The sequence below is a fragment of the Nelumbo nucifera genome, chromosome 2 (genome assembly GCF_055504915.1).
Source record: "Nelumbo nucifera cultivar China Antique chromosome 2, China Antique-T2T, whole genome shotgun sequence".
NCBI lineage: Eukaryota > Viridiplantae > Streptophyta > Magnoliopsida > Proteales > Nelumbonaceae > Nelumbo > Nelumbo nucifera.
In genome coordinates this window covers 9,242,037-9,266,633 of record NC_142650.1, presented here as the reverse complement: position 1 = coordinate 9,266,633, position 24,597 = coordinate 9,242,037, and the positions used below count along the sequence as shown (strand labels likewise).

The window sequence follows — 24,597 nt, the reverse complement described above, 5'->3', positions numbered from 1 at the left end:
TTATTTTTGAATTATCCCTAAAGTATTATAATTCAATTCTAAAATACCCCCAAATTCCTATATTATATGCATAAATTGTTCATAAAATAGATATTTTTTAAGTAATTGTCTTAGAGTGGGAAAATTTGGGGATTCCTTCTCCTCGATGGGGAATGGATGCCCCACCGAAACCTGCCCTACTACCGGGAATGGGATATATACGGGGCAAGATATCATGACTTAGGAGCAAGGACAGGAAGAAGATGCCCTACCCCAAACCCGCCCCGTTGCCGTTCTTAATCACTCTAACATATGTTAGATAGCTAAATATGAGTCCCTAACCCTAATTTTTTCAGGCCCTAATATTTGCCCTGATCCATCGAGTGGGCAAGGTATCATGACTCGGCACACAATCAAGTGGGTTTCATCAAAATTTAACAGCCGCGACGGCTTTTGATTGGTCAAAGTCTTTCCGTTATCGAGTAAAAGCCGTATGGATTGTGAACATGTCTGGTACTCCCCTACTCGGCACTTCTTCACAACTGCGGATAAGAATATTCACAACTGTGGACGACGAGAGAGGGAGAGATGGCACTTCGTGCAGGCCACGTTTACGCATCTACTTTGAAGCATGAGAATATGTATAAGCCACGACTGTCCATCAATCGGAGAGTTAGTTTACGAGTCACTGCATTTGCCAGCAGCGCCAGGGAACTGATAGAATCCGGTGCTGTCCGATCAATATCACCGAAGGATGCTGTGTCGATCATGAATTCCGAGGGCTTCCAACTTCTCGATATCAGACCAGTGTGGGAAAGGGAGAAGGCATATGTATCTGGATCTTTACATGTGCCACTTTTTGTGATGGACACGGACAACAGTCCAATTACCCTGCTGAAGAAATGGGTTCACTTTGGCTACATTGGTCTGTGGACAGGCCAGTACTTCACCACAACCAACCTCGATTTTCTCCGTCAGGTCGAGGAGGCAGTTCCTGATAAGGAGGCTAAGCTTCTTGTGGCATGTGGAGAAGGGTTAAGGTGAGACGTTTTGACTCTATTCTCTCTCTGTAAATATAACAGCAAAGAATAGTCAAGGATGCGACTGTAAATGGTTGGACTGAATGAAGGAGATTGATGTCACAGTCATTCGATTCACTGACTCGAATCCTTATATTAATTACTAGTAGGACTACCACTTGGTAAATTTTAATTAGTTAGTGAATGTTATGTTAATTAATGTGTTAATTTAGGTCCATGATGGCCGTCGTAAGATTATATGAAGGAGGGTATCGGAACTTAGGTTGGTTGGCTGGAGGGTTCAACCGAGCCGGAGATGATGATTTTCCTGCTGTTGAAGGGGCTGGCAAACTGCAATATGCCACAATAGGAGGCGTGTCATACTACTTCCTTCAATTACTCCTATTCTTGCAAGCTGTCGGTAACAAGAGCTGACCCTTTTATCAGGATATTGTTTTCTTGTTCCAATTTTCAATTTATTCTTCAGCCTGTACATGATTATAGGTTTGATTTAAGGTATGTGACTATAAACTTATAGAGATAAGATTTCGAAGGCGGAATGGACAAATGACATGTATAAGCTGGAACAATTGGAATGACATAAGGATAACGCTGTCCTTGTTCAAATTGCCTGTATTTACTGCCTCCTCACTTTCCGTTACTTTCCCCTTCTTTCCTTTTCCGTGCTTTTTTTTTCCATGATTTTCACTTGTTATGACTTATGACCTTTTTCCAAATTAATAATTATTCTGGTGGTTTTCTGAGCCTTTTCCTTTAAAGTTTCTTCACATGGCAACTACTCATTCTGTCATTCATTTAAATTGACTGCACAAAGCACAATTCCCTTCAAAAATAAATTGACTGCACAATACAAAAAAAGGGAAACTACTTGATTATATTTCTTAAGGTTACTTGATTCATATTCTGATCTCTGGTTGTTCATTAAAAAGGGGGGGGGGGACCTACTCAGTATTCATCCTTTTGCTTTTGTTGAAAATGATGTAGGGAAAAACTAAGAGAGATATATAATGGACAAGCGGTTGTTGTTGGCATCTGGCTTTTAATATTGTTTGGTCATTTTAAGAAATACCTTATTGACAACCCAAATGGATTTCCAGATTTGTTAGAGGACTCCTATTGGGTTAATATCCTTGGTGACAGTTCAGTCATTTAATTCACTTTCATTGTCATTATTATTTATTCAAATTTGTAAGTTTTTTAATTCTTATTTGACAAACAATTTCACTTCAACCATTGTTTTTTTTTTTTTAATTTTTACTTTTTTTTTTGTAGAGGAGATGGGCTTTGCTTGGGATAGTGATATGGATCTTACCCAATTAAGTAGGCTAGAATCAAAATCCACATCTAAATCTGACTTTTGAACTAAGGCTATTACAATAGTTACTAATGGGTGATAAAAGGTCAAGGCCTGTTATGTAATTAAACACCATCTGTTAAAACTGTAGTTTAATTTTAACCATGGATATTAAAATTATTAATAATGGATGATGACAGGCTGCAGAATATTCTGTAAATAAACACCATGTAAACTACTAGATATTTTTGTTCTAAAGTTTTGATGTAGCAGACAATTGTGTCTAATCAGTCAAATGGCGGGGTTGGTAGAAGAAACGTAGTTAAAGAAAATTGTTAGGATTGGTTATGCTGATCAGGAATTTCTGTAAAACTGGTAAATGAATGCAAATTACATTATTAAGGATAGGAATCAAGAGATACTCTCATACTGCTTTGCACTATTTCAGTAATTACACATCCCTTCATTGGTATCTATGATTTATAAAGAAAATTATGAAAAAAATCTTTGTTCATACTCCTAGATAATTAACATTTGAAATGAATGATATCCTACTCTACATAGTAGGGTTAGATATATATTCCCACCCTTTTTTCTTTAGACAGGTAAAAGTTAATAATATTTATTTATTTATTTTATATGGGTTGATTGTGGGCATTATAGTAACTGCATATTTCTTCCTTGGATGCATGTAAAACAAAATTTGAAAATGGATCTCTTTTCATACTATCAAGAGTACAATCAACATTGCCAGTCCTCATGTGGAGCAATTTGGTATTTTTTTGAGAACCCACAAAGAAAACAATAATTAATTGGCATTACTTAACTTCCATTTTTTGTTGGTTTTCTAATGTGTTACCCAATAGGTATTGGTTGAGATATTGGATTCATGCAGCTCAGTTATACAAGGATGGTAAATTTCCTTGACAGTTATAAAATTGTTTAAGGACTGTAGAAGTTTATATATTATCAATTAGCACTCCATCTCTAGTCTTCACTAACACACTTCACTCTGCTTTTTCCATTGAGTACTTGACAGGAGATGATAGAAGATAAATTGCACCAGTAGATGCATATTCAGTCCTGTAAATAACTTAAGGATATAGATATCCATTCAATTTATTTAATATTTGGTTTCTATCTTTGATTAAAATGCTGTATCCTGGAATGAATTTCATGCTAGATTTTTTTTTTTAATTTATTGGAAATAGAAACAACTTAAATTTGCTTTATGCTGTTTTGAATACCAGAGGTTGATATGTGGGAAAAGAATAAACTGTTTGCATCAATTTGGTTAACTAAATCATATTTGATTTATGTTTTCTTACTTTACATATGCATCTTATGTCTAACCATCAAATTAAGAATTGATTTTTTAAAATTTTACCAAATGAAATTGTGTTTATTCGGATTTTTTACACAGTTTTTGAAATGACCTATGTTGGCAATCATTCTGGATGGTGCCACCTAATTGTAAGGTGGATGATTCATAGTTCTCTTTGAATATAGGATTTTAAGAAAATAATTTTGGCCGAAGTCATGATGTTGATGCTATTTCTATCAGTGGACTGGATTTTGATCCAAATCTTGTCCAACTAAGGTAGATTTAGAGCACCCATTATGATTTTGGGACGTTAGACCTTAATTTGGTTCTTAAGTACATTTGATGTTTGGATCAACCTTAGATCCAAGTTGATTCGAGAGAAAAAAAAGACGATTTGATAATATATACAATAATAAGACAATAATACCCTTTCCATTTGCCATTTTATACTCACTATCATCAATGGATATTATTACTAAATAGAAACCTAAAGTTGTAATTAAGACAGTGTATATAATATCTTTATGCTCCTCTTACTTAAATAAAGGAAGCCTAACCCTAAAATGGAACCAAGTCACTCAACTCTTCCTCTCCCTCTTCCTCTTCTCCTTTCCTTTGGAGTATATATCAAGAAAAATTAAAAGACCGTCGCACCGGCAGGTACAAATTTGATTACTCAAAAATCGATACATGAAGATATATGTTCAAATTCAGTTTATTGAACCTTTAGTTTTGATGTGAACAAGATGCTAGATCCTGGACTATATTTATACTTTTATCTGGTTTACAGCTTCAATCTAGAGAACTTTTACATACATATAAATTAGTCAGTGATGAACAATACCATTTCAATTGTTCCAGTTGATTATATCTTTGATGTTTTATGTTGTGATGTTTTACATATCTTATTTTATTACCATATTTTCTATCCATATATTTACAACAATAAGTGGTTGTTAAGATTGCATATGGTTGACGATTTATTTGGGATGATTACAGTATGTAGCCATCCATTGTTAGTATGGATCTATAGTGGTTTTTTGTCAAAAGGGTTTTGTAAACCTTGTCATTTTGGTTAGAGTCATGAAGTAGAAAATATGCTTGTGAATATTTTGATTTGAATCATATCCTAGTTCAGTGTAACTAAGGTGGATCTTAGTTTGATTATGAATACAAAAGATTAGATTTGGATTTGCTTTTCAAAGCCGTTTAGCCATTATATTGAACTCAAATATAAGCTGATTTGATCCAATAGAAATCATATTCATTATTAAGATGTAATGTAATGTACCTCTTTCATTCTATGTTTTTATACCTACTATCATTAATGATCTAATTGATGCAGTTAGCGAGCAGAAGCCTTAAATTGTATTTAGTGTGGATGTAGGAAAACGAAGCCGAAGTCATGTTAAATGATAATTTCCCCCCTTTCTTTCTTTCTTTCTTTTATAGTTCTTCTCTAAGAGACTAGATAGGGCTCCTTTCATTGTTTGCATCTTTCAAGGGAATTTCTCATCTACCACTATATGCCACAGTTTATCTTTTAATGGAATAAGTAGCTAGTGGATCCTCTACCTTTTGTTTTGCATACTTCATAACTAAATGAGTCTCACGACCTTCATTTTGAAAAATCCTATGAGAGTTAAGTTCTGATTGAAGATCTTATTGAAAATTAACTGTGCATCATTTTTGTTACTTGATATCTTGTTCAATTGGAGTCTGGGCTATTTTTATAATTTGAAAGTCTATCATTTTTGGGGATATCTTTGATGTGTTAGTAAAGGACTCAATGACCATCTATTTTGTGCTTTCAACTTGCATTTGGTCTCTAGTCTTCATTTTTTTATCGAGTATTCACCAAGAGAACATAGAATATTGGCTGCATCCAAAGCTACAAATTGGATAGAGCAAATAACTTAGGAAAATCAGTTAACAATGGATATATAAAGGTACGCATTCAACTCATTGAATCTCCAATTAATTTCAATATGTAACTAAAATGCAGGAACCCAATTACAAAAAAGATGTTATGCTTATTAGATTAGTAGGGGGGGGGGGGAGTTCTCCAGCATGAATGTTTTTGTTTTTATCATTTCTAAAATATGCCACATCAGCTGAAAACAAAGATATGCTCTTGAATGTGTACTAAATGAAAACATATCCAGTTTGATTCAGAAAAATAACATTGTTTCCGAAAAAGAAGATGCTTTAAAAAACAGAAACGTGTTTTCACTTATATGAGGCTGATATGGGCTACTATTTGGTCTATGGCGCATACACTGAAATCTCCTATTTACCACCTTACAAGTGTTGGTAAATGGTAAAAGCTTATATGAATCATATCAATGGATATGGATCCAAGCTGTAAAGAAAAAATAAAACTAAAGAGGTGATCAAATACTCATTTGATCAGAATCTCCATCTGAATATTGCATGTTCATCAAATGCAACATTGAACCAAGAGTGTAAAACATTATTTGAAATCAGAAAATCAAAAACATGTTACTCATCCCAAAATAAAGAAAGAAATTAAAAACATGTTTTCAGTTTTGGAAACAAGAAACTCACCACAGAACCAATAACCTGTTTTCCGTGTTTTTGTTCTAAGAATAAACTTTCTTTCATACCTGGTGGGCAATCTTTGTTTTTGGAATTGACACCATAAGAAATAACAAAATCATGTTGAGGAACGCCACCCTGGGAAAACAAAAATGAACATTTGGAGTTAATTTAAAATATTTATGAATTTTGCTTTTATAAATTTACATTTACCCAAACAGAGGAGGAAATTCTCAAATATCCTGTAGCATGTGACCCTTAGGCCCTGTTCGCATTTTGGTAAGTTATTTATCCGGATAAATGCACTTAGCTAGGTAATTGTTTCCCAGGAAAGATTTATCCGGGTAAGTGCATTTACTCGTGTTCTTTTATTTCCCATGTAAATAAGGCAACAACCATTTTATCCATAAAAATTCATTATTACAAGGGGCATTTTTTGCTCATTTTTTAAGTGTTGGCAACTTCCCCCCAAGATGGGAAAGTTATTTATCCACCTAGGAGATAGGTATAAGTGATACCAAGGAAAATAAACTTTCCCCGGGTTCCACATAAATCTAAAAAAAGAACATGGGATTTTTGGTCCCATTGACCAACTTCCCCCTCTCAAAATCCAGAAAAAGAACACCCCCTAATAGTAATGTACTATTGGTACTTGCGATGGGCTATCCATAAATTATTGACTCACATGGTAGGAATAGGACTGGAAATATGCTTGGGTTAGGAAAAGATGAGTAATTTAAGATTTCATCACCTTCATATGGTATTCAAGGCCCCTCCTTGCATTCTGGTCTAACATTTCTGATAGGACTAGTGAAGTTTCTTGGAGCTTCCACAATGAAGCATTTGCCAGATTTTTGAGTCCATATTTTATATAATTAGACTCCACCCATGCCTGATGGTTAAAACATTCAAGGACAAAAATAGAGCACCAGACTACCAAAGCTTAGTTGGAACTTGGAAGCTGTTAGTAGTAGTCGGCTTTCAGACCAGAGCACCACTTGAGATAATTATTATCAAGTTCTCTTTTCTTTGTCATGTTAGGCCATCTAATAATCTTTTCAGGCACAAGCAATCCATTTGAAAATGTCAATAAAACAATAAAACATTCTTGTATATATATATACAATGATTCACGTTCTTTGGTCAATGGATTAGTAACTGAAAAACCTATTTATATATATGTATATTTTTGAAAGGACGTGTTAAATAAAGTTTTTATTATTTAGTCTTGGTAGGCTTAGATGCTAATTAAAGTTAATTTTCTGGGAAGGTCATATAGAAACAAAAGATTTTCGACAAATTGAATCAACATGACAAGGTAGGTTTCAAGTTATGTGATAGTTAGGGCCCCTTGACCTTGGAAGGTGGTTCCATCTCTGGCGTGACCAACCATTCTATGGTCGGACCCTACTCCCTCCATTCCGTGGTTTCTATCTGTCCTAGCCCGACCTATGAATCAATAAATAACTTGTATTCACATGGATTAATGGATAGTTGAATTGAATCCAACCCAAATCATTTCATTTAGTCCTCATCACGCATTCCCATAAATGAGGAGAAAGGTGGTTCCATCTCTGGCGTGACCAACCATTCTATGGTCGGACCCTATTCCCTCCATTCCGTGGTTTCTATCTGTCCTAGCCCGACCTATGAATCAATAAATAACTTGTATTCACATGGATTAATGGATAGTTGAATTGAATCCAACCCAAATCATTTCATTTAGTCCTCATCACGCATTCCCATAAATGAGGAGAAAGGGCCCGGAGGATATGCAGACCTCCCTTCTCTTTACATTTTTTTTTGATAGGCTCCCTTTTCTTTACAATTAGGGATAAAGATGATGCTTTCATACATTTATTATTGCTATTATCAAATATTAATTGGGACCGACACACACGAGTGTGTGTGTGTGTTTCTCAATTCTCAATTTTCAATTTTCGTGCTTTCATATCGGACACATTTCCTCTCTCTCGTAACTTATGAAGTTCTCCGTCAAAGGACTGAAACAGTAATTAATGAATTTTTTGCTCCTCAGCCTCTTCTCATTAAACAATTTAAACTGTTAGTAATGATGATAGCGTGCGCTGGCGGTGGACTTGGTCTTTGCAATGTGAGCGATATACCCCTGCTTCAAATTTTCAATGTTCCATTTCCATACTTTAGAAGGTAGAACCATAGAAGATCATGAGGTCCGTTTCGATAATCAAGACATTACTCTGTCCTGTGCGGTTTTGTTTCTTCGGTGGGACACAAATGCCCGCCCATCCTCTGCGTCAGTGTCAGTCAAACTAAAACCAGTGCGACCACTTTATTCTGCAACCGTCCGATTCATAGGCTTTATTTCCGTTGATCAGGCTATCCTACGTGCAGATGTAGGGAATTAGGAATAGGCAAGTGACATGGTAGTCATGTTTGTGTACTACCAATTAAGTTAAGCCACTCCAGAAGAAATAAATCAATAGTGAGTAACAGAAAAAACAAAGGAAGGAGAAGGGTGGTTTGGTTGGCCACCATCTGATTGAATTTTGAAAAAAAAGGAGGAAGGATTTGGAATTTCATGGTGGCCTTTCTCTTCCAAAGTTTATATTCCGTTAGCGTTGACGGTCGTCGCTTCTCTTCGTTTCTGAAGCGTATTTGACCCAGCAGAAGTGAGAGAAGCCTATCCATCAATGCAAATGCAACAAAATCTCAAACCGAGTTCTGGTTCTGACGAAGGGATGATCTCGCGGCATGTCGCCCACCAGGGCCCAATGCACTGACTGAATCCGGTTTCCCCTTAGGGCAAGTCCGTACTTACACTGTTTCAACCGCTATTTGCAACATATCTCTCCATGAAATGAAATAAAATATGTAAGTATACGTAGAAATATTCTAATGGGCATTGCCCTGACGGAAGCTGAATTCTGCAGTGACACTGTTTGTCTTCCTCTTCTAGAAATGAACAACATGGGTATGTGACTATGTGCTGTAACCTTTGTAGATAGTTTCCCTTTTGTTTGCCACGTGGCTATTTGTAACCGGTAAAATGCCCTTTCTTTAAGAGAGCAAACTTCTACTATGTATATCCGTAACCTATTTGATCGACGCTTAACCGCTTGAATCCTTCGATTTGAGCATCAAAGATGAGCGTTATTCGTTGATGGTATCCATTATCCTCATGCGGGGCCTACTTTTCTAACTTCAACTTTGTTAACTGGATCCGAATCCGACGGTTTAACAAATTTCCTCGTCCGAGGGTGTTCAACAGTGAATCGCTTCCCAATTCGAATGGAGATTAGGTTAAAAGATTCGCCTTTGCAATTACAATCTCAAATTCTACGGCCACTGGGCCACGCATTTCACCTGCTTCGTTTTTTTATTTTCTATTTCTCCTTCTCTCTCTTTCTGATGTTACGTTTACGCCCGTTTCATGGTTCATTTAAAACTCTCGTACCTTCCCAAAGCCAGAAAAGCTGAGTTTACATCTGAAAGAGAAGAAAATTCCTCTCCTCTCACCTTTCTTCTCCCATCGTCCCGTATCGTGTCGTCTCCGCCAATGAAGAAGAAAGCGGAATGCACCACCGCTGTTAAATCCCATCCTAGCAGATGACGATATACCCTCTTCATTTCGTTGCCATTTCCGTCATTTTTATCGCCTTCTTCTTATTTTCATCTGTAACCGATTGCCTTGGTTCAGCCTCCACCGTTGCCATTAGCTATGGTTCCCGTACGATTTGCGGCATCGTCTCTGGAGAACCCACGCAGAGAATACAGTGCTTTAGTGGAGGCCGAACTGTTTCGGTCCAGCCGAATATATCTTATACGGCCATCTCCGGCGGCCGCAATTTCTTTTGCGGGCTGAGGTCCGGAGGAAACAGTTTGCTCTGCTGGGACACGGGTTTTGTACCCAAACGAATCTATTACAACGATACGTTGAAGTTGAAGGATCTGGCGGTGGGCGATGGCCACGTCTGTGCGTTGGTGAATGGGACTGGAGTTGCAAGGTGCTGGAGAGGGGAGAGGTATGCCTTTCCCGAGCCAGATATAAGTGAGAATTTTCTGTCCATTACATCGGGAAGAGGGTTTTCTTGTGGGATTTTGAACGAGAATGGTACAATTAGGTGTTGGGGTACCAGTCCAATTTGGAAGGAGATACAGAGCCAATTCGGAAATGCCTCTGTGCTCAGCTTAGTTGCTGGCGATTCTCATGTTTGCGGTATAGATTCTAGTGGTTTTTTGATTTGTAAAGGGAGAAACAATTCTGGGCAGTTGAATGTTCCCTCAAATTTGCCTTTTGAGTACTCGAGTCTGGCACTAGGATTGAATCATAGCTGCGCGCTTCGACGGAATGGGTCGGTCGTTTGTTGGGGAGGAGGGGGAAAATTTTCTGACAATGTCACGGAGGGTGTTTCCTTCGAGCTGATTGTCGCTGGTACGGAGTTTACTTGTGGGTTGATGACAAGAAATTTTTCTCTGTTTTGCTGGGGACCTGGAATTGGATTGCTTACTTACGGATATAACTCGTCGTCTATGAATCTCCCGTTGCCTAAGGTTATTCCGGGGCCTTGTGTTCAAGATTCATGTAGCGGCTCTTGTATGTATGCTGATTCGCAGACTCTTTGTTCCGGTTTTGGTAATATATGTAAGCGATGCAATGTCCCAATTCTGCCACCGCCCCCGCCCCCGCCACCACCATCACTACTGCTGCCGCCAAAATCGCCGTCAAAAAAGACAGGCAAGGGTTTGTTGGCTTTTGCTGTTATCGGATCAATTGGGATGTTTTCAGGTGTCTGTACCCTCATCTACTGCTTGTGGGCTGGAATATGCTGTTGCAGGCAAAAGAAAGTCCATAATTCTGTTCAGCCCACTCTTACCGGAGGCAATGCTAATGCTGGTCCCACAGCAAGCAGTGGTCCTTTTAGTTCTGTGTCGAGATCGTCCACCATCAGACGCCAGAGCTCCCGAGCAATGAGGCGCCAAAGGAGTGGGACCTCATCGAAGCACGCGGACAAGGCTGAGGAATTCGCCTTATCGGAACTCGCCGCTGCCACCAACGACTTCTCGCCGGAGAACAAGATTGGGGCCGGTAGTTTCGGGGTAGTTTACAGGGGCAAGCTTGCTGACGGACGTGAGGTGGCGATAAAAAGGGGAGAGACTGGTCCTAGGGCGAAGAAATTCCAAGAGAAAGAAAGCGCATTCGATTCAGAAGTAGCCTTCTTATCCCGTCTTCACCACAAGCATTTAGTCAGGCTTGTGGGTTTCTGCGAAGAAAGAGACGAAAGACTTTTAGTGTATGAATACATGAAGAATGGGGCCCTTTACGATCATCTGCATTCCAAGGGAAATGTAGAAAAGAGCAGCAGCGTCGTGAACTCTTGGAAGATGAGGATCAAAATCGCACTAGACGCGGCAAGGGGGATCGAGTATCTTCACGACTACGCTGTTCCGCCGATAATTCACAGAGACATCAAGTCATCAAACATTTTGCTGGACTCTAACTGGATAGCGAGGGTGTCAGATTTCGGGTTGTCGTTAATGGGGCCAGAACCCAACGGGGAGTACACGACGACGAAGGCAGCAGGGACAGTTGGGTATATGGATCCGGAGTATTACAGCCTAAATGTGTTGACAGCCAAGAGCGATGTGTACGGGTTAGGAGTGGTGCTGCTGGAGCTCTTGACAGGGAGAAGGGCGATATTCAAGGACGACGAAGAAGAAGGAGCACCAACAAGCGTGGTGGAGTATGCGGTGCCGAAGATTGAAGCAGGAGAGCTGATGAAGGTGTTGGATGAGAGGGTGGGGTTGACGGAGCCCAGGGAGGCGGAGGCAGTAGAGCTGATGGCTCGCGTGGCGGTGAAGTGTGTGAGCTTAGAAGGAAAGGAGAGGCCCACCATGGCGGACATTGTGGCCAATTTGGAAATTGCATTGAGCCATTTTGATCACAGTAATGGTAGCCATGGAAGCATCTCTAGTACCTTCTCAATTGTTTCCGAATGAAATAAAAGGCTAAGTTGTTTACAATTTTGATTCATTGTTATACAACAGTCTGTTTAAATCTTCTATTTAATTTTTGGGTTAATTTTATTCTTTTGATTTAGTTTGGCTTTTACATGTAAGGTGATCGAGAACCAGAGAGAGAGAGAGAGAGAGAGAGAGAGAAGTTGTAAAGAACAGGCTGAACAGCCAAGCTCACATGAGCAGGAGGGAAGGGGAAGAAGCGCCAAAGGGAAAAAAAGTAACGTGACGTTAGTTAGTGAATGATTTGTTATGTTGGCTCCTTTTCTCGTTGGAAAAGGGAAAAGAAGAATAGAAGAAGAAAGAAGGATGACTACTTCTTGCCTGCTTGCTTTATGACTTGGGTTTTTACTTTTTGAGTCTTTAAAGCACTTCGCTTCTTTTATGCTATATATATATTAGAGGTATGAAAGGACAAAGTCAGAAAAGGTGAACATCATTGTCCTTCTTTCACACAAACGAATTTTCGTTTTGGGACTCCTTCAATCTCATTATATTTGGCCCGCTTCATATGTTTGTGTATGTGTGTGCGTTTTTTTCTTTTCTAAAGTGATCACAAGGCTAAGGGTGGTGGTAACGCCTAACGCAAGTGGTGTTGTGGTTGTTGGTTCTTGTTGTTGGTATTTCTGATTCTACAGTTGACAGTTCTACCGCCGCGTCAAGTACAGAAGCAGGCGTCACTGTAAAGTGTAAACGAGAAAAGGCCTTTTTAATGAATGATGGTGGCATTTTGGGGTACAGTACAGAAGGGGAGCCGGAAATCGAACGGTCTTGATGGTTATTCCACAATCAGACACTGGGGCCGGTTATTCGTTCTTATTGTAGTGCATTTCCCATAATCATGAACCTGGTCCGACCCTATTGGTTTGGTTTGGTGAGGTCGACTGAGTGGTTGGTTCTTCATCTCTAATTTGTCACAAGTCATAAAGCGGCAATGCCAGGATAGGGATTGGGAAGGATCAACGTCCAACAATCTTGCATTGCTTGAGTTTCGGCGCCAAAGCAGCAAAGTCCAAAATATTCAACTGGACTGGGACTGGGACTGGAACTGGAAACTGGTAGTAGGTGTTTTAGCTGGACGAGTAAAGAAAGAAATACATAAACAAAAAGGGGACTTGATTCCATACATACTTATTAGTCGGCAGCAAACGCACACGGCGCACCCACCCTTGAACTGGAAAATGGAAGGGCATACCTTATTACAATTGTTTTATTCACCAATGACTTCGGATTTTGGCTGATTTGCCAAACGGCATTTAACAACTGAGGATGAGAAACGACTGAGTAGGTGGTAGTTGCATTAGAGAGAGAGAGAGAAATGAAGTGCCGCAACCACCCCTCAAAGGCCCAAACTGGTCGTTTCCAGTGTTTGTATGCGTGTATGGGCAAAGAAGGGATAATTCCAAGCACAAACAGGTTTAGGTAGCATCGGGGTGGCTTTCTCTAAGTCCAAGCAAGAAAACCACACGCGGAAGGAACCTATCTCAGAAGTCAGATCCTTGTGGACTGGCACCCGCCACCCGCTGCATTAAACACTGCATCAATTATGATGTTGATGGTTTAGCTGTTAAAATTAAGGGAAATTGTCTAAAACTCACTTGTAAGTTTTTATTTTTCAAAAATCACCCGTTAATGCTTCTTAACAGAGGTGTCCATGTTAGCATAAATAACAATTTTCATGATCAAATTACCCTTGAATGGTGAGTTAGAGAAAAATGGTCTTTCAGTTTTCAATTTTTTTTTTGTTTTTTTTTGCATTTTCAATGTTCTGTTATAATTTTCAATGTTTTTTTATAATTTATGTTTTTTTGCATTTTCTATTTTCTATAATCTATAAAATTTTCTGTATTTTTTGTAATTTCTATGTTTTTCTATAATTTTTGGTGTTTTTTCTATAATTTTTATTTTCTGTTTTTTTTTTAATTTCTATAGTTTCTATAATTTGAAAATATTTTTTTATTTTGTTTGCAATTTCTATAATTTTTATATTTTTTGTAATTTCTATGTTTTTATGTATTTTATATTTGAAAATATTTTTTTGAACTTTTCCTTTTTTTCATGTCTAAATATTAAAATGGTAATATATTAACACCCGTTAGTTTGTTTAATGTCAAATTAGTGACATAGTGAGTTTTAGACATTTTGAAAAGTTGTAGTGAGTTTAAGAGAAATGCTGAAAACTCATGTTGAGTTTTAGACAATTTCCCTAAAATTAATGATTCTAGCAATTACTCGATAAGAGTAATTTTTCAACCCTCGTATCAATAAAAATAACCTTTTTAATGGGGATACTGTTCACCTCCTCCCTTTGGAAACATCGAACAATGGCAACAAACCTTCTCCACCTCCACTCTCTCTCTCTCTCTCTCTTCTTCTTCTTCTTGATACTGCCAAATCAAAAAAATAAGACCAACGGCTCTACTCTGCTGTGACCGTTCAGATCTGCTATGAGTTTGGAACAACTCAAATAAGAAGAAGAAGGAGAGAGAGAGAGAGGTGAACAGTATCTCGTACCTTTATTTGATATTCTTTCAAAAAAAAGTAATCATATTCTGAAAATTATATTAAAAAGATTATTTTTATTGATATTAGGGGCCAAAAGTTGCCCTTATTGGCTAGAATCCCTTAAAATTAAAACTGCATCTTTATCGGGAGAGAACGTTCAGGACTACTGAGGGGGAAGCATTTGAAGCTATTCGTGAACAAATAGACTTATTCATAAATGCTGCTAGAGCTAAAATTCTAGACGTCTGTAGGTTTGATGATTAAAGAACAATTGAGAATGGTTGAAACCGAACCCAGTTCAATCATGTAATATTGAGAAAAAGAATTGAACAGCCAGCATCGTGTAATAGTTTTTTTCTTAGCCTTTCACGTGCTTAGTTCAATTAGTTCTAATCTAAATAGGAAAATAGAATTTGAAACAACTCAAATACTAAAAAAAAATTCATCTATTTGGATCTTATCTAAATTCTTACACCACACAGACACAGAAAAAAAAGAAAAAAAAAAAGCGAAACCATTACCCATTGTTGGGAAGGGTAGACTGGATATGGTCCTAACCTTTGCATTTTTTTTGCGCCCCCATCTCAGACCCGAACTCACATTCTCACACTTGCCAGCACGACATTTTACCAATAGACGACTACACGTCACACAATTCATCACCATTATTTGGATAAAATAAACAATCATTTTAATCTCGACAAAACCATATGCAAACTTGAAAGAACAAAAATGCTATCCCTAACAAAACTGTTGTCTACATATCGCAAACCCAGACCAGAGCAGAATCAAAGCAAGCGCCAAGCGGGATGCCAAGTAAAGGTATAATTGAAAACCCAAAGTATCATATGATCCCCAACTCCCCCGCTCAACTTTCAGAGTCTTGCGGTTTTTCTCCCCAACAGCCCACTGAAACAAAAATTATTTTGAGGAGACCTAACCACTCTAACTGGTGTTAAACCTGAGATAGGTGAACTTGTGTGGCCCTAAAAAAGGTGGCCGAACATTACTATTTTTAGCCTTACACTAAATTACGAACCTTTCTGAACATGGCTAGTACCGACTCCAAGTCTGAACTACAAATTAAATCAAGAGGCCTACGAACCATTTATGTACATGTAGAATTGTAGATCCAGCATCAAACAACACGTCCAGAAGTCAATTACACATTTATACTCAATAAATAATATCTAGTGAGTAATCTAAAACTAATTCCGGTATGGTACCTTATACATCCAAGTTTGGCATTGCATAACATAACTAAAGTAGAATAAATAAACTTTTAACATGACAGTTTCTACCTTGAATGCCTCTCGAGTAAACAAATTATGACCAAGTAATACCTACCAGATGAATAAAAGAAAGGTCCAAGTTTCACTTCGCAGGATAGGATGGTCCAGATAAATCACTCTGTTTCCTCTCATATACTCCTTTAAGTTAATATGCACGTTATGAGAATTATTTAATCCAGTCAAAAGTTCAACTTGAGGACAAAATTGTTAAGAATGATCAAATTCTTTGAAATGTTCTTCTTTGTCTTCGTTCTTCAACCTCATTCATATAATCAGAGAGCCAAAGAAGACCCTTGTAACCATAGTAGGTGGCTAAGATTAGAGCCACTACTATAGAAATAATAATAAAAAATTTCCACATGGTTGCACCAATTGCCTGTACAAGAGAACCATCCATTACAACAAAGCAGAAGAAAGTGGATGGCAGATATGAATACAGAATTCTTAGTGAACAAATGATACAAACCTGCAACCGTGAAAGTTGCCTGGTTTCTTGTGCTCGTTCATGCCTTTTTCTACGCTTTGGAACATGTTTCTCTGCACTGACCACCTTAACCTTTGCAGAATGAAAAAAGGGGGAAATTAGTCTTTTTCTACACTCTGGTTGTTTTGCTGAATGTTAGGTCCCTATCCAGTCTCCCCCTCCCAGACCCCAGTTAGTTGGGACCAACATTAGGTGATGGTCCTTACCATTTTGTGTTGCAACTTCAATGTAACAATGTAACATGCAGGTATAGGTAGTGATAACAACCCTAGGATTGATCTGGGATGATACCCACCCTGTTGTCCTCCTTGACAGGTCCATATGACTGTTTATTCTAGTATGGCTTTCACCTTTCATAGAAAGATTGTGTAGCTTTCTCTTCCAAGCGAATGGGTGATGAAGCTGGCTTATGCTCAGTAGATTAGCAGGTTTTTTCTTTCATTATGAGTACTATAATGGGAATGGGCTATGGCTGTGGATGTGGCAAATCAATGTTCATAGCATCAGTGGCACCAATGCATGGACTTGTTTATAGAATATAATGATTTATAAATTTTTTTACAATAAATATGAAACTTTATTTAATAAGAGGGAAATTACATGAAGATCAAGAGTGTTGAGGTAACAAAAGAAAAGGAAGGGAAAGACAAATTAGATCCATTATATATCTTCATTAAGAATATCAAAAGTAGCCCAGAAATTTGGATCAAAAGAAAACCTGACATCTTTAAACTCTAGAAGAGGTAACATCCAATCCATAATAAGATTCTAAACACTAACACAGTCTGTTGCATCCATGCTTCTTCCCATAAAAAAATTCATCTGTTTCTCCCTAAATACCCCAACAAACAGTAAAAGGAACAATGCTGCAAAATTTTTGCCTTCTTGCTACCCACAAGCAATGGTCAAGAAGAAAATATATCATCAGGATAAACATACCTGAACTTTTGTTTTTCAAACAATGAAAAGAATACCCAAATAAATTCAGCAATCCTGAAAGAAATAAATAGCTAACATTTTTTTCCACTCTCGCTTATATGATTATAATAGACTAGTCATCTTGAATCCTCTACTCTTTGAATAGTCAACAGTAAGAAGGCTGTCAAGAGAAAGCAACCACACAGACACCTCTAACCTTGTTGGAATAGGATTACCCCAAATGCCCTCAGTATTAGCAAACCCCACCTGATTTCTGATTATGGCCACCATCTTGAGTCCAAAGATGAGGGAGAGATTTTTTTTCAGATTCTAGTTTACCCCCCAGAACAACATATTCCTCCAATTTTCTGTCCAACAAAGGTCATATAAAAATTGAAAATTAGAGTCCAAGCAACCTGGTTAGTGGTTACTTCTAATTTCAAAACATTTTATTTTTTCCGATTCAATACAGTTCTAATTATAGTTATTAAGGAATATAGGTGATTCTAGGTGACAGTGGAGTATCCTATTTTCCTCTAGGTAAGCACATTTGCTTAAGCAGTAGAACTTTATAAAAAAAAAACTAAGTTCTAGGTTAGTTTCCTAGTTTATTATATCAATCAGAATGCATATAAATTGAAAAGATAGCAATTGTCTTTATTAATATCATTAAATTTCCTCCCAAACATGACAATGGCAAATCACCATAAGTAATAATATTTTAAGTATTATTTTCAATATTTAAGGGAGGGAGGGAGGGAGAGAGAGTAATAATAAGAAGGATCATAGTAAAACCGTAAAACAAAGAATAAGTGATATGCATATATAAGAGTATATCAACAGACATACAAATAAGAAGTATCATACTGATAATATTATAATAAGGTCCTTCCTTGAGATTTTTGCTCACTAGGCAGGAACCTAGTTGCCTGGACAGGCACCTTTTTCATATAGGTCAAGGTGTTCAGGCTGGGTGCCCTTGGTTGGACTCCTTGCCACCTAGGCAACAATACCTTGACGGCTATGGTTTTAATCACCCCATTAGTTTTCCTCTTGCAAAACTCTCCCAAATGCTGGTCCCAGCTATATAGTCTTGGGAGGGGATTGGATACGGTCCTAACCTTTGTTTTTTTTTTTTTTTTTGCACAAAGTGGCTGATCTCATACTTGAATATGCATTCTTACGCTTGCCAGCCCAAAGATTTACCATTACACCAAGTAATGGCCCTGAAGAAGTCCCTAATGATATTCTCAATTTTCTTGACAACCTTCATAGGGGTTCTAAAAATAGAAAAGAAACAAACAGAAAGGTTATAGAACATGGCTCAAATTCATCCCAATCCCTAAGGAGATGTAGTTCTTCCAAGTTCCAATCAACTGATTTCTTGGAAAACCTTTCACCAACTGGGACCTAGAAAGAGACAGCCTAGTATTATCTCCTAAAGGTAGGCCTAAATGCTTCAGGGGCCAATCAGTAGTCTCACCCCAAAAGTCTAGAACAAACTACTAGCCCCTACTGCAAGAGAATGAAACTTTATAGTGAAACCTGGAAATCTCAAAATTTCTCTCCAAATTCCATATCCAACTTGCAAATCACTCCTTTTCTTCCAGATGTTTTGAAACCAACCACTGAATTATTGGCTACTAAAATTTGGTCCACTATCCCTTGGTAAAAGCCCTCTGGTGGGCTTGAAATAATATGTCCCAAGACATCTCCAAATGAAAGGGAAAGAACTTAGGCAACAACTTTGTAAGGGATTCTGACAAGGCTGATTAGAGTAAAATCTCCAGGATGAACTGCTCCTGGGATTTTGGGGATCAAGGAGATAAATGATGCACATTCCTTCCTTTGATTATCCCTCAAGTAAAGATTTCCTCAACACTCCCACTAGACCATCCTTCACAGTATCCCAACACTCTTGAAAAAAGCCATAGAGAATTCATCAGGTTCAGGCACCTTGTCTTTATTCATTTGAAACTTGAAAGACCACCAATATTACTTCTTTTGGAAAGGGCTTTTGTAGCCACTCCATTGATGCCTGTTTGACAATGCACATCTGTTTGAGCTAGGGAATAACTTTATCATCTAGAAGCACAAGAAGCCACTAATGTTGGCTACATCTTATAAAATACAGCGGTAGCATGTGCTCCTTGAAAATCAATTTGGTTCAAGACCTTGTTTACCAAACTCAATCTTTGATGCTATCTACCCATGGATTTCCTTTACAGCAATTAAGTTGCACTTGCATACTATTATCATTCAATCTTGTATTGCAGACCAACCTGGCTATGTTGCATACAAAGGACTGTTCTTTTCAAAATCAAACGGAGTATGGAACTAAAAACAGGTATAAAAGACTGATGTTAAAATGAAAAGAAGAAAAAAGAAGAGCCTATCATGAAAAGTACAATTTTGGCTGAGAAAAAATTTACCTCTGGGACTTTAGATTTACGCAACTGTATTTCCGAATCAGCAACCTTTAGTTTATTAGAGCACTCCGAATTACAGGGAAGAAGTCCAAGACCAAATTGATTTTTAGGGATATCTTTGGGATCTTGCCCAGTTTTGTGATAGGCTGCCTGTACATCTTGACAAAGCCACTCCTTTTTCAGGGTTTGACATTTGCAACGAACGGTGACCTTGCAAGACAGTTGGTACAAGAATAAGATTAAAGGTTAGAGAGATGTAGTACCATAATGGGCCTAGCCAACCACCAGATACAACATCAATATCTTTTTTAGATCAAACATTGACTTAATGCATGGTGATTTCTGCTCATTGAAGATTATTTTGACATGATCTTATGGAGGTTTCATAAATTCTCACTCCAGTATTGTTTATACAAGTCCAATATTACTTGTTCTATGAGCTATGAGCTAAAGGACATGCTATCTAATTTCAACAAGGAACTTTGGGAATGAATTGGTGAACTATAATCTGTCAAATTGTTTACATGCCAGAAATGATCGAAGAAAAAAATGTTCACATGTCAAAGGAAGCCAAGTCTTCCACATCAATAGGCACTGAACTGGTTTACCATCTAGATTAATTCTTGAGATGAATGATCACACTTATACCTAAAACAATACTCAGAAAGATACCTTTTTACAACACTTTTCAGGCAATGGGCATTGACCAAGATGGCATGTCTCTGGGCATAGATGTGTGCAGTTTGGCAACTTTCTGCATATTCAACATGGTAGAAAAGTTACGGTTAGAAAACAATGCAATATGTCCAACAAATTAGAAACTCTCTCCACGGTTTATAAAACAAGTTCATGTATGAGATCATCTAGAAGGTTGGGAATCCACTGAACAAGAAATATAACAAACAAGTCATCACAACATTCACATGTCACTTTATTTTGGCTTATTAGAAGCCTCCAAAGTGAAAAGCTGGTCAAGCAACATAATATTAACAAGAGAGAAGAAGAAACAACTAATTAACTGCAGTAAGAGCTCACTATCTTGTAACCCATCAAAGAAAAAAACAGCACACTATCTTGTATAGAAAAATAATCTGCATTTCATCTTCTGTTTGCCTTTTCATATCATCATATGATGAAAAAGAAAATATACAAATTATACCCTGCAAAAAAAGGAAGACCAAATTGGTGCCTATCCCCATATTTGTGTTTTTTTTTGTAGTGCAAGCAAGGAAACTACTTACCATTTACTAATACCATGCTTTTTTTGTTACTAGTGTTTTGGGAATGATTCTTTTCTCGTTTTGGTTGCAGGTAGAGTCCTACAGATGTAATGTTTGTTCAGCTTGACCTTTTTTACAATGCCTAGGAGGGAGAAGATAATGTAGTGTTAAACAAGGACAACAGTCATTTGAACAATATGGAAAGAAATGCAAGGACTTTTATTGGAAAGATACATGGTAAAGAAACTATTATTGGAAGTATTGCAGTGGAAGTAGTACATTGGGCAATTGGTAGTTGATTCTTCAACGGCAAGAAATATGATTTAAGTACAATGGATAGTTGATTCTTTAAGAGGTTGGAATAAATTAAGTGCTCATAATTTAATGCCATATCCATTGCTAAATTATAAGCTCTTAAATCATTTCTTACCACTTCAGCTCATGTCCTTTTTGCTCTGTGCCTAGCCCTTTTAGCCCCTTCAACTAGCAACAGATCACTTCCTTCTTATGGGTGCTGAAAGGAGCCCTCCTAATGCTAATCATATAAAATTGAACTTGATAGATATTACATTTGCATAAAATTGAACTTGGTGGATATTGCACTGGAAATCCAGGACCGTCAGGTATAAGTGGAATGTTTAGGGATGAATATGGCGCCATATTATGGGGACTCTATAAGGGGTGAAATACTAGTTATGCTGCAAGGCTTAAAAGTGAATAGATCATTAAATTTAAGAAATGTAGTGGTAGAGGGTGACTCAAAGGTGGTGGTTGGATGAATGAAAGATAACAGTCAAGGATTATGATAATACCAACACAATATGAAGGAGATAAGACATCTAACACAGGAATTTGAGTCGATATTTTGTTGGTTTCAGTGATCAGTGTTAGAGTACACAGAACAGGGGTATTTTGGTCATTTGGGTTTATCTATTTGAGAGTGAAAGGTCTGTTTTATTTAAGTTTAAGTTATTTGTCCCATCACTTATGAGGGACAATATGGTCTTTCTTGTAACTATGTTATTGGAGATAAATACAAGTGGGTCGACTAGAGAGAGGACTGATTTTCCTCTACTGGCCGAACCCTTCTTCTTCTTCTTCTTCTTCTTCTCCTCTTCTTCTTCTTCTTCTTCTTCTTCTTCTTCTTCTTCTTCTTCTTCTTCTTCTCTACTGTAACCTAGGACTAAATAAGGTTTTCACATGGTATCAGAGCGCATGTAACAAGTTCAGATCTGCTCGTCTTGCTCTTTTATTCTGGTTTACCCAGCTTTTTTTATCGCCCTCCTCTCTAGGGTTTTGCAGATTTCTCAAGAACCACTGGGAGATTAAGGGAAAGGTTGAAAAGGAGTGGTCGTTTTTCTCTGTAGGAGGCCTTCATGCCTCCGGTTTGTGGTGCAGTGGCTGTTTGTGGTGATTGGTAGGAAGCTCTCTATTCGATGGTATGAAGAGAGCAGGTTCGGGTGAACAGTGTTCAGCTGAGTACAAGTTGGTTCTGCAGAGTGCAGTGTAAGTGTTTGGTTTAATGGCTGAGTGATTTCAGCCCTTGTATTTGGTGTGTGAGTGGTTCTGCAGTGTGCAGTACAGGTGTTTGATTTAATGACTAAGTGATTTCAGCTTTTGTATTTGATGTGTAATGTGTATTTGAAGAAGTTGGTGGTGCTGAAAGTGAGATAAGTTTTGTGGAAGTGCGTGAGGTTGTGCTGAATATTTGAAGGTGAATGCTCTACATATAACAGTGATTTCTTTGTTAGGTAAGGTGAATTAGTTAAGATGGCATCGATTGGAGATGGGAATGACAATAAAACAGGCGTTATGATTTCTCCAGATTACCTAAATGTTCAAATGACATCTATTAAGTTGAATGGTGAGAATTATGTGCCGTGGGCAAAATCTATGGAAGTGTTTTTAAAAGCCAAGAAAAAAGTAAAACATGTGAGAGAGGAGAAACCCTCCTCTGATTCTCTAGGGTTTAGTGACTGGGAACAGGAAGATGCACAAATAATGACATGGCTATGGAAAAGCATGGAACCAAAAATTAGCGTGAATTTTATGTTCCTAGATACAACTAAAGAAATCTGGGATCATGCTAAGAAACTGTATTCTGGGCAAAATAATACAACTAGGGTGTATCAGTTGTACCAAGAGTACTTTAATCTGAAGCAAGGCGGTCAAAGCTTGGAGGAATACCATGCAAGTCTGAAGAATATCCGAAATGAGCTCAATGTGTGTCATCCTCTGACACAAGATGTTCAGATTCAACAACAACAGCGTGAGCAACTTGATGTGACAAGGTTTCTGGTGGGTTTGAAGGCTGAATATGAACCTGTCTGAGCACAAATACTGGGGGGGTCTACTCTTCCCTCACTTGAAGTTTTTACCCGTCTTAGGAGGACATCTATTGAGTCCATAGAGCATTATTCTCTCTCAGACAGATCTGGTTTTGTGGTGACTAGAGGGGGAGGCTGTGGAAATAGAGGTGGTGGTGGTGGTTGTGGACTTCCAGGTAACCGTCGTGGTGGTCCCATGTTTAACCGTGCTGGTGGCCGGAGTGGAGGTCGGGACTCAGGGGAGGTCGTGGTAAAGGAAGAAGTAATGCCCCTAGGAAGTGTACATATTGTGGATTAGAGGGGCACACGGTTAATTTCTGCTATGATTTACATGGTCCACCCAACACTTGGGCTAACCATGCTGTGACTAAGGGTAGTGGTACAGCTACTGAAAGTCAGCAAACTGACCTGATCCCCTCCACATCTACTGGTGTTTCTGGGAAGGAGACGGTGAGTGTACCCCGTGCAGTATATGAGTAGTTCCTTCAGACATCTTCTCAGCAGAACACAACTACCCTTGCCCATTCAGGTATGGCTTGCTTGGCTTCCAAGCCTTCACACTGGATCATTGACTCCGGAGCCTCGGACATATGTCTGGGACTCCTAATGCATTTTCTTCTCTTTCTCGGTCCTCCACATCTCAAACAGTTACTCTTGCTAATGGTTCTACATCTCCCATCTGTGGTGTTGGTGATGTTGATCTCTCTTCCTTGTCTTTATCATCTGTTTTATATGTCCCCAAGTTCCCCTTTAACCTTATGTCTGTTAGTAGATTAACCAAGTCACTTAATTGTTCCATAACCTTTTATCCCTCTTCTTGTGTATTTCAGGATCTCAAGACAGGGATGAAGATTGGTGGAGGGCATGAGGCAGGTGGATTGTATTACCTTGATGGTGGTGTCCCTCCGGTAGCTTTTCAGTCGTCTCTTACTCCTCTTCAATGGCACTGCAAACTTGGCCATCCTTCTCTCAAGGCTCTGAAGTTGTTGGTTCCTTCCTTGAGTCATCTTTCATCTTTGGATTGTGAGTCATGTCAGCTTGGGAAACATCATAGAGTCTCTTTTAGTCCAAGAGTTGATAGTCGTGTCTTGAGTCCTTTTTTTTTAGTTCATTATGATGTCTGGGGTTCGATCAAAGTGATGTCATACAATGGCTATAAGTATTTTGTAATTTTTGTTGATGACTTTTCAAGGATGACATGGATTTATCTTATGAAAGATCGTAGTGAA

General features: G+C 38.1%; 2 protein-coding genes and 1 pseudogene across 5 annotated transcripts in view; 2 read left to right on the top strand and 1 right to left on the bottom strand.

Moving 5' to 3' along the window:
• The first annotated feature begins 342 nt into the window (after positions 1-342).
• Positions 343-5,398, top strand: LOC104594894 (Rhodanese/Cell cycle control phosphatase superfamily protein). Of its 3 annotated transcripts, XM_010255437.3 has the most exons (5): positions 343-1,019; positions 1,232-1,419; positions 3,048-3,087; positions 3,180-3,226; positions 3,353-5,398. In XM_010255437.3, the coding sequence occupies exons 1-5, from the start codon at positions 568-570 to the stop codon at positions 3,367-3,369; spliced, it is 744 nt and encodes a 247-aa protein (XP_010253739.1). In that variant the 5' UTR covers positions 343-567; the 3' UTR covers positions 3,370-5,398. The 3 variants fall into 3 exon arrangements, with proteins under 3 accessions (XP_010253739.1, XP_088755357.1, XP_088755356.1); XM_088899231.1 differs by lacking the exon at positions 3,048-3,087 and having other exon boundaries at positions 349-1,019; XM_088899230.1 differs by lacking the exon at positions 3,048-3,087 and having other exon boundaries at positions 349-1,019; positions 3,180-5,398.
• Positions 5,399-9,314: 3,916 nt separating this feature from the next.
• Positions 9,315-12,262, top strand: LOC104594893 (putative serine/threonine-protein kinase-like protein CCR3 pseudogene; annotated as a pseudogene). Its single transcript, XR_016083033.1, has one exon. The product of XR_016083033.1 is annotated as a putative serine/threonine-protein kinase-like protein CCR3 pseudogene (transcript).
• Positions 12,263-15,836: 3,574 nt separating this feature from the next.
• Positions 15,837-24,597, bottom strand: part of NFXL2 (NF-X1-type zinc finger protein NFXL2) — a 48,993-nt gene continuing 40,232 nt past the window's right edge. The window contains exons 10-13 of the mRNA XM_010255434.3: positions 20,494-20,575; positions 19,825-20,031; positions 16,457-16,546; positions 15,837-16,366 (exon numbers count right to left, since the gene is read on the bottom strand). Of these exons, the coding sequence (XP_010253736.2) occupies positions 16,208-16,366; positions 16,457-16,546; positions 19,825-20,031; positions 20,494-20,575 (538 nt within the window). The 3' untranslated portion in view covers positions 15,837-16,207. The remainder of the gene's footprint in view (positions 16,367-16,456; positions 16,547-19,824; positions 20,032-20,493; positions 20,576-24,597) is intronic.